Source organism: Papio anubis, chromosome 12, assembly GCF_008728515.1.
Source record: "Papio anubis isolate 15944 chromosome 12, Panubis1.0, whole genome shotgun sequence".
Taxonomy (NCBI): Eukaryota; Metazoa; Chordata; class Mammalia; order Primates; family Cercopithecidae; genus Papio; species Papio anubis.
Window position 1 is genome coordinate 123,082,933 of NC_044987.1, and position 9,087 is coordinate 123,092,019.

Below are 9,087 nucleotides of genomic sequence, written 5' to 3' on the forward strand. Positions count from 1 at the left end.
CTGTTGTACTTCGTTCAGTTACGTATTGCTGGCGGCAGCGTCAAAACATCAATTAAGAAACGTTGTCCGGGGGTTCCAGAACCAGAGAGAGGTTCCTCGTAAAGTTTTCAATGCGCTTATAGAAAGATCAAAGACTTTGGGCTTTCACTATGTTCTATCTATCTGCCTCTGAACTTCAAGAGGAACCGAGATGCGGAAGAACGAAAGGTGGACAAGGAGTGTGTTGACGTTGAAGCACACCACCACACCTGCGGAGGGTTTGACCTCCAGGTATTGTGGGCATTCCTGGATAATATCCAGCCTTCACAAGCCCGGTGGAGCAGTGTTCCCCGACTCCTCCAAGGAAAGGGAGACTCTTTTTGCGGTCTGCTAAATAGCTTGGTGTCTTCCCAGGTACTGAAGCGTTACCGCTTGACCAAGGAGCCCTCATCACTGACCGCCATCTTGATAGAGGGGAGCTCATCTGTACCTTCTAGGTCGCTTCTCAGGATGTCATGGCACCTGGCCCTGAGGCCGTCAGTCATTCCTAGGTTATATTAATGCATAACAAAAGTAATATTAAAAGCTAATGGTTGCTAATGTTTATAATAATGATTGATAATTGTCCATAATCATCTTATATGTAATTTGTATTATGACTATTCTTATTCTATTTTCTTTATTATACTGAAACAGTTTGTGCCTTCAGTCTCTTGCCTTGGCACCTAAGTAATATTTCGCCCACAGTTTTCTGTTTGCAATGAGAGAAATACCAGGCACTTATGGGTTCTGAAAATGCCTCTGAAGGAAGGAGGAGTGGATGGTGCCAAGAGACCATGAGGACCTGGAGCACCTACTTGGTGGGTTGTGAGGGGCTGGGTGCTCATGTCACCCAGGCCAGCCTCCTGAACTCACACGCTTCAGTCTCAGTTTCTCAACCTCTGTGTGCCTCTGTGTCCTTGGCTGTGAAACAGGAATGTGGGTGCTCATGGCTACCTCTTCGGTCATTGTGAGGACAAGATGGGTACGCCTCAGGTGGGGTCCCGCGTGGTCAGCGGGCTGAGGGACCGCCCTCTGCCTTGCACCAGGCACCTCCCCTACCTTTGCATGTGCCATGTGTCTGCCTGCTGGACACTAGATGCAGGGGTAACCACAGACACGCCGAGGCTCCTGGGAAGGAGGACAGGCCACCTGGGGGACTGCTGGTAATTGTCATAATAAACACATGCACCCAGGCCAGGCACTGTGGCACTCACCCTGTTATCCCAGCACTTTGGGAGGCCACAGAGGGAGGATCACTTGAGCCCAGGAGTTCCAATATGGGCAATGTGGTGAGATTTCCTCTCTAAGCAAAAAATTTTTTTTTTTTTTTTTTTTTTTTTTTGAGATGGAGTCTCGGCTGTGTCACCCAGGCTGGAGTGTGTGGCCGATCTCGCTCACTGCAAGCCTCGGCCTCCTCGGCTTACGCCTTGCCTCAGCTCGAGTAGCTGGGACTGGTGGTCAGCCACCACGCCTCGCTAGTTTGTATTTTTAGTAGAGACGGGTTTCACCGTGTTAGCCAGGATGGTCTCTGATCTCCTGACCTCGCGGATCCACCCGCCTCGGGCCTCCCAAAGTGCTGCTGGGATTACAGGGTTGGTTCACTGCTCGCCCAAAACATTTTTAAAAATTAGCCTGTAGGCCGGGCTGTGGCTCAATTTCGGTAATCCCAGCACTTTTAGGGGAGGTCAGACGCAGCGGATCACAGGGCTGCAGACTGACCGTCTTGGCTAACATGGTGAAACCCCGCCTCTACTCGGGGCTAAAAAAATACAAAACTAGCTGGGTGAGGTGGCGGGCTTCTGCAGTCCTGCTACCGGGAGGCTGAGGCAGGAGAATGGCATAAACCCAGGAGGCGGAGCTTGCAGTGAGCTGAGATCCGCCACTCACCCAGCCTGGGCTTTGGCCAGAGCCGCAGACCTCGGCCTCAAAAAAAACAATAGGGCCAGGTGCAGTGGCTCACACCTGCAATCCCAGCACTTTGGGAGGCTGAGGCAGGAGGATGGCTCACACCTTCAATCCCAGCACTTTGGGAGGCTGAGGCAGGAGGACCACCTGAGGTCAGGAGTTGGAGACAACCTGGCTAACGCAGTGAAACCCCGTCTCTACTAAAAATACAAAAATTAGCTGGGCATGGTTATGTGTGCCTATAGTCCGAGCTACTTGGGAGGATGAGGCAGGAGAATGCTGTGAACCTGGGAGGCAGGGGTTACAGTGAGCCAAGATCACGCCACTGCACTCCAGCCTGGGCGATAGAGCGAGACTCTGTCTCAAAAATAAATAAACGGCCGGGCGCGGTGGCTCAAGCCTGTAATCCCAGCACTTTGGGAGGCCGAGACGGGCGGATCACAAGGTCAGCAGATCGAGACCATCCTGGCTAACACAGTGAAACCCCGTCTCTATTAAGAAATACAAAAAAATTAGCCGGGCGAGGTGGCGGGCGCCTGTAGTCCCAGCTACTCGGGAGGCTGAGGCAGGAGAATGGCGTAAACCCGGGAGGCGGAGCTTGCAGTGAGCTGAGATCCGGCCACTGCATTCCAGCCTGGGCGACAGAGCGAGACTCCGTCTCAAAAAATAAAATAAAAAATAAAATAAATAAATAAATAAACACATGCATCCACACGGAGACACGAAGGACGTCCTCAGCATAATCCTTGGTCAGTGCACAACCAACCCAGGTATGCCAGATAACACTCAGGCTCAGGTGTGAGAAGTATCCCCAGGCAGCTGCCCAGAGCCAAACTAGGCCCAAACTGTGCATAGGTGGTGCTTCTTGAGAGCACGGGCACATACCTATACCTCCAACCTACTGATTCCCACCACACACACACACACACACACTCTCCTGACACAAAATGACTTCTTACCTGCTCATACATGGATAGATGCCTCACACACCAGCAGGCAGACACCTCCCGTGTACAGCACCTCCCCTGCACACTGACAGGTCACCCCCAACCACCCCATCACCTGCTAGTGTCAGTGTGCACACATGTGCATTCTGCCCACACAGCCTCACACAGACCCGCACACTGAGGCTCTGGCCGGATTGCTAGTCAATGCTGCCATGTGCTGCCCGTGCCCCTTGCAGACACAAGCATGGCGTGCATGCTCCTGGTGTGCCCAGGGAGGATGGAGCTGGGCTGGGAGCTCCCTGGCTTCTGTCCAGCCCAGGCCAGCTTCTCCTGGAGAGCCCAGTCCAGCCCTTTCCCACCCCTGCCCCCCACCCCGCCATCAGGTCTGTGTGCACATACAGGGCTTGGTGGGCAGTGAGCTCCATCATCGCTCCTACCGAGACCCATCCTACCCCGCCCCGCAACAGGCGGCCCCAGAGCCAGGTGGATGCCTGGGGGAGGCGGGGGCAGGGGTGGCTGGAGGAGGTGGGTGGGGTGAGAACAAAGAGTCAAACCTCTCAGAGCTGGGGGAGGGATGGGCAGGGCTGCATTTTGTATCTAGTGAAGGCAGATGTCTGTGTGTCCCAGGGCTGTCATATCAAACGGCCACAAACCAGGGGCCTTAGACAACAGAAAGGCATTCTCTCAGTCTGGAAGCCAGAAGTCTGAGATCCAGGCCGGAAGGGCCATACTCCCTGTTGAGGATCTGGGAGGTCCTTCCTCTTCCAGCTTCGTCTCCAGGCGTTCCTTGGCTATAGCTTCCTCTGGCCTCCCTCTGTGTCTGTGTCTCTTTTTTTCTGTTTTCTTTCTTTTTGGTAGTCTGGCTCATGCGCCGAGCACTGGAGATGCAGCGACCGAGATCTCAGCTCACCAGCCCTCGCCTCAGAGACTACCTCTCCTGCCTCAGCCTCCAGTGGCGCCTGAGACTGGCGCCATCTGCTGTGGCCCCAGCCAATGAGAGCAGTTTCTCCAGGTTAACTTCAGGAGATGACTCTGCTGTTTTCTGATCCGCAGCCTCTGAGCCTCCTGTAACTGAGGATACAGGGATGAGCTCAGCGCTCCTTTTTATTCTTTTAGAGAACAGGTCTGCGGGCTCTGTCGCCCAGGCTGGAGTGCAGTGGCACCATCTTGGCTCACTGTAAGCTCCGCCTCCTGGGTTCACACCATTCTCCCGCCTGAGCCTCCTGAGTAGCTGGGACTACAGGCACCTGCCACCATGCCTGGCTAATTTTTTTTTTGTATTTTTAGTAGAGACAGGGACACCACCGTGTGTTAGCCAGGATGGTCTCGATCTCCTGACCTCGTGATCCACCATACTCGGCCTCCAAAATGCTGGGATTACAGGCGTGAGCCACTGTGCCCGGCCTTTCTTTCTTTTTTTTTTTTTTTTGTGATGGAGTCTTGTTCTGTTGCCCAGGCTAGAGTGCAATGGCGCAATCTCAGCTCACCACGAACTCCGCCTCCCAGGTTCAAGCGATTCTCCTGTCTCAGCTTCCCAAGTAGCTGGGATTACAGGCATGTGCCGCCACACCCGGCTAATTTTGTATTTTTAGTAGAGACAGGGTTTCTCCATGTTGATCAGGCTGGTCTTGAACTCCTGATCTCAGGTGATCCACCTGCCTTGGCCTCCCAAAGTGCTGGGATTATAGGCGTGAGCCACCGCACCCAGCCTTCTCTCTTTTTTTGTTTTTTGTTTGTTTGTTTGAGACAGTCTTACTCTGTTGCCTAAGCTGGAGTGCAGTGGCGTGATCTCAGCTCACTGCCAGCCTCCCGGGTTCCAGCGATTCTCCTGCCTCAGCCTCCCAAATAGCTGAGATTACAAGCGCACACCACCACGCCTGGCTAATTTTTTGGTATTTTTAGCAGAGATGGGGTTTCACTATGTTGGCCAGGCTGGTCTCAAACTCTTGACCTCAGGTGATCTGCCCACCTCAGCCTCCCAGAGTGCTGGGATTACAGGCTTGAGCCACTGTGCCCAGGCTGTTTTCCCTCTTCTAAGCACACTGATCATTGGATTTAGGACCCACCTAGGTAGTCCAGGATGATCTCGTTTCAAGATGCTTCCCTTAATGACATCTGCAAAGACGCTTTCTCCCAGTGAGGGCACATTTGGGGGGCCTGGGTATTAGGATGTGGATATATCCTCTTTTTCGGGGGGCACCATCCCACTCACTACAGATGGTGAAAAAAGGTGCCTGTGAAATTGGCAGGACTGAGGCAGAAGTGGGTTCATGTCAGCAGGGCACGACAGGAACACAGAGCTGCCCTGTCCTCTTGCCCCTTCTTGTCCCCTAGTCTGACTGCCCTGGGAGCTTCTGCCCTGCCATGAAGACACGGGCCTTCTCAGGGCTCCCACCCACTCTTGGGGGCTCCTTCATGACCCACACGATCGAGATCTTGCTGACCGCTGACCCCCAATAGAACAGAGTGGCTCCAGGCTCTTCTGGGCACCTTCCCCATCCACAGGCGGCTAAAGGTGCAAGGAGCCACTGGGTTCTATTGGGGGCCAGGGGTCAAGGAGTCAGAAAGACCTCGGTCATGTCTTGCTGATCATGTCTCAGTCACCCCAGACTCTGCACCTGAATTTATGTTCCCAGCCTTCAAGCCCCTGAGGACATGGGCTGGGTCAGAGCCTCCCTGGGGCACCAGCACATCTCCAACGGGGCTGGGTGTGGGGAAAAGAAAGAGAGATCAGCCTGTTACTGTGTCTATATAGAAAGAAGTAGACATAAGAGACTCCATTTTGTTCTGTATTTGAGATGCTGTTAATCTGTGACCCTACCCCCAACCTTGTCCTTGCAAGAGACATGTGCTGCGGTGACTCAAGGTTTAATGGATTTTGGGCTGTGCAGGATGTGTCTTTGTTAAACAAGTGCCTGAAGGCAGCTTGCTGGTTAAAAGTCATCACCATTCTCTTAATTTCAACTACCCAGGGACAAGTACACGGCCAAAGGTCGCAGGGACCTCTGCCTAGGAAAGCTAGGTGTTGTCCAAGGTTTCTCCCCATGTGATAGGCTGAAACAATAATGCTAAAAGGTTTATGGAGATGTTTGCATATGCATCTCAAGGCACAGCATTTTCCTTTAAACTTATTCATGTCACAGAGGTTTTTGTTCATATGTCTTACTGCCGATTTCCTCCCCACAATGATCCTATTGTCCTGCCACTCCCTTATCCTTAAGATGGTAAAAATAATTATCAATAAATACTAAGGGAACTCAGAGACCGGTGCCGGCGTGGGTCCTCTGTAAGCTGAGCCCCGGTCCCCTGGGCCCCTGCTTTTCTTTCTCTATACTTTGTCTCTGTGTCTTATTTCTTTTCTCGAGTCTCTCGTTCCACCTAACGAGAAACACCCACAGGTGTGGAGGGGCAGGCCACCCCTTCAGCTGGGGTTGGGGAAGCAAGCAGACTGCGGCCTAGGCCTGCACGGATGCCAACGCAGGGAGGTCATGGGGCCAGGGGAGGACAAAGAGCAGGGCGGTGAGTTTAGGGCCAGGGAGCCGAAGGGGGGCGGCCCGGGCCGAGGACCAGGGTGACAGTGCCAAGGGGGACCAGCGGCCAAATCTCCCTTGGCTGCCACTTTGGGGCCTCACCCCGGAGTCCGATACTTCCAGGTCTGAAGCTGGCCCTGCGCGTCCTAACGAAGGTCAAACTGTCAAGGCTCCTTCGATTTTACACCTTTTCAGGGCACAGACAGGCTACTCTCGCCTCGTCCCTGCAAAAGACCGGCACGGGGCTGCGAGGACCCCCGAGCCCCCTGCAGCACCCGCTCCAGGCTCCAGAGGCTTCCGCGGAGACAGAGCGCGCAGGAGGGACCCAGAGTCCCCAAGGGCGCCCCGTGGGGGTCGCCAGGCAAACCAGGCAGAGCCAGAGCCCCCTCCTCGCCAGCCGGACGATCCCGGGCATAGTATGGGGACCCCAGGTCGCCCGGGGGATGGCGCGTGCGTCCCGAGGACGCCGTGTTCGGGCTCGCGCAGGCCCCTCCCGGGTCACGGCCCGGGATACGTGAGCCGGGCACCCAGCGGCGTCGGGGGGGGGCGGCCCGCGGGACGCGGGTGCGGGGCACGGAGGCGGCCGGGTCATACCACCGCGCCGCTGGGAGGGGGCAGCTCCCACCCGGCCCTGCCGCCCCACACACAACCGCGGGCGGAGGACCCGGCGCCAGGCTGTGCCCTACGCCCAGCCCAGAAGCCCCGCGAGCCCGGGCCGTACCACCGCGAGGCGGGAGGAGGGCCACCTCGGGCCGTACCATCCGCCAGGCTGGGGGACGCGCCCTGGCCCCGCCGCGCCCTCGCAGCTGGCGCCCCGCAGGCCCCGCCCGGCAGGTGCCGCCCCTCCCCGGGCCGACGTGCAGAAAAGAACGCGCCAGCCTCGCCCGCGAAGGGCCGCGCGGCGGTGGGCGGGGCGTCGCGAATCCCCCTCGCGCCCACTGGCTGCGTTGCGGTAGGGCGGGCCCGGCTCGGCCGGCCATTGGCTATGGGACCATGTCATTTGCATACAGGGCTGGGCGTGGGGCGGCTGGGCCCGGGGCGGGCAGGGGGCGCGAGGGTGCCCGCGGCCGCAGCTGAAGTTGGACCGAGAGCCGGCGACGACCCCGCGCCGGGGTCGCAGGTGACGCGCGAGGGATCCCAGGTTAGCGGGTGGGGCGCCCCTCAGAGGCCGCCCTCCCGCAGGGGCTGCGGGGGATCGGGCTGGGCAGGGGCGGCGGGGCTCGGACGCCCAAGTTGGAGGGGACGGGGGTGGGGTCGATCCCTCCGCCCGCCCACCCGGCAGTCCCTCCAGGCGCAGGGCAGCCCCTGCCCACCGCACACTGCGCTGCCCCAGACCCACTGTGCGTGTGACAGCGGCTGATCTGTGCCTGGGCAGCGCGACCCTCCTGGCCCCGTGACCCGGGTCTGGCGGGCAGGCGACCGGCCACACGGGGACGCGAGGGCAGCTGGACACTGTGGGGAGGGGGTGCCCTGTGGACGGGGTGTGCCTGTGTGGCCACCAGGGACGGCGGGTGGGGGGAAGCGGAATCATTGGGGGGCTTTGCTGCCCTCCGCTTACTGGGGCTGAGGCTGGGCCAGATACCCTCTTGGAGGGAACTTTGTTTTCCTTGTGTGTCCAGGGTACCGGTGTGCGGAGTTCCTGTTGCCAAGCCGAAGGTGGCCCTGGGCAGGCACAGGTGTTGTGGTCATATCTTGAACCAACAGGACCATCCTCCTGAGGGCCACCCCTGGGGACTTCCTCCTGGAAGAGAGTGACGGATTTGGTGCTTCTGTGTTTCTGCTGCTTCAGTGGGGCCACTGCAGGAATCGGCGCATGGACCCTCCAGCGGCCTGTCTGCTGAGCCTGCCTTCTGAAGTCCACTGTGAAAATCAGGACCAGGGCGAGTCCGAGCCTACAGGCCCTGTCCCCCCTCCCCAGGTCTGCAGGAGTTGAGGGCTGCACCTGCTCGCTGGAGAGGGAGAGGCAGATTTAGTGGATGCCTGGCATGGACTCAAACTGGTCTTTGGAAGCTCCCTGTCCTGACGGGGTTGCCTGTCACCACTGCGTACCGAGACTTGCCAGGATCTGCACCTGGGAAAGGCTGTGTGTGGTCTTGGGGTCCACACCTGCAGAGCTGACTTACTGCCAGACGGTGACTTACTGTGGGCCACGCTCAGTGAACCGGGGTGTCCTCAGCCGGCCCTACAAAGCACTTCTGTGCTGGGGATGAGTAGGAACTCTGGGCGAGAAGGGCGCCAGCACTGCCCCTCGATACAGCCTGGCTCTGCCCTCTGCCCATACTTATACCAGGTGGGATCTCTGCCCTGCATCGCCTGGGGATTGGCTGGGCTTGGGTCCGCCCTGCTGTGGAACTGTATGATTTTAGGGAGCCCAGCCTTTCCTCACATCAGCACAGTTCACAATATAGTTTTCAAAGTATAGTTTAAAACTCAAAAGTAAACTTTTCAGCAACTCAAAGGTTTGCTGAGTGATCTGAAGCATTCTGGCAACTTTTTGGGGCCATGGGATTTGGTTCACCTGAAACAGCCAGTGAGACGTGGTGGCTCGCATGCATCCCAGTGCTTCAGGGGCCGGGAAGGCGGGTGATCGATCACTTGAGATCAGGGTTTCCAAAGACCAGCCTGGGCAGCGTGGTGAAACCCCGTCTACTAAAATACAAAAATTAGCTGGGCATGGGGCGTGG

General features: G+C 57.3%; 1 protein-coding gene across 1 annotated transcript in view; it reads right to left on the reverse strand.

The window, feature by feature from the left end:
• The window catches only part of PHRF1 (PHD and ring finger domains 1), a 46,900-nt gene extending 39,497 nt beyond the window's left edge, over positions 1-7,403 (reverse strand). The window contains exon 1 of the mRNA XM_031653980.1: positions 7,162-7,403. Within this exon, the coding sequence (XP_031509840.1) occupies positions 7,162-7,403 (242 nt within the window). The remainder of the gene's footprint in view (positions 1-7,161) is intronic.
• Positions 7,404-9,087: the final 1,684 nt, after the last annotated feature.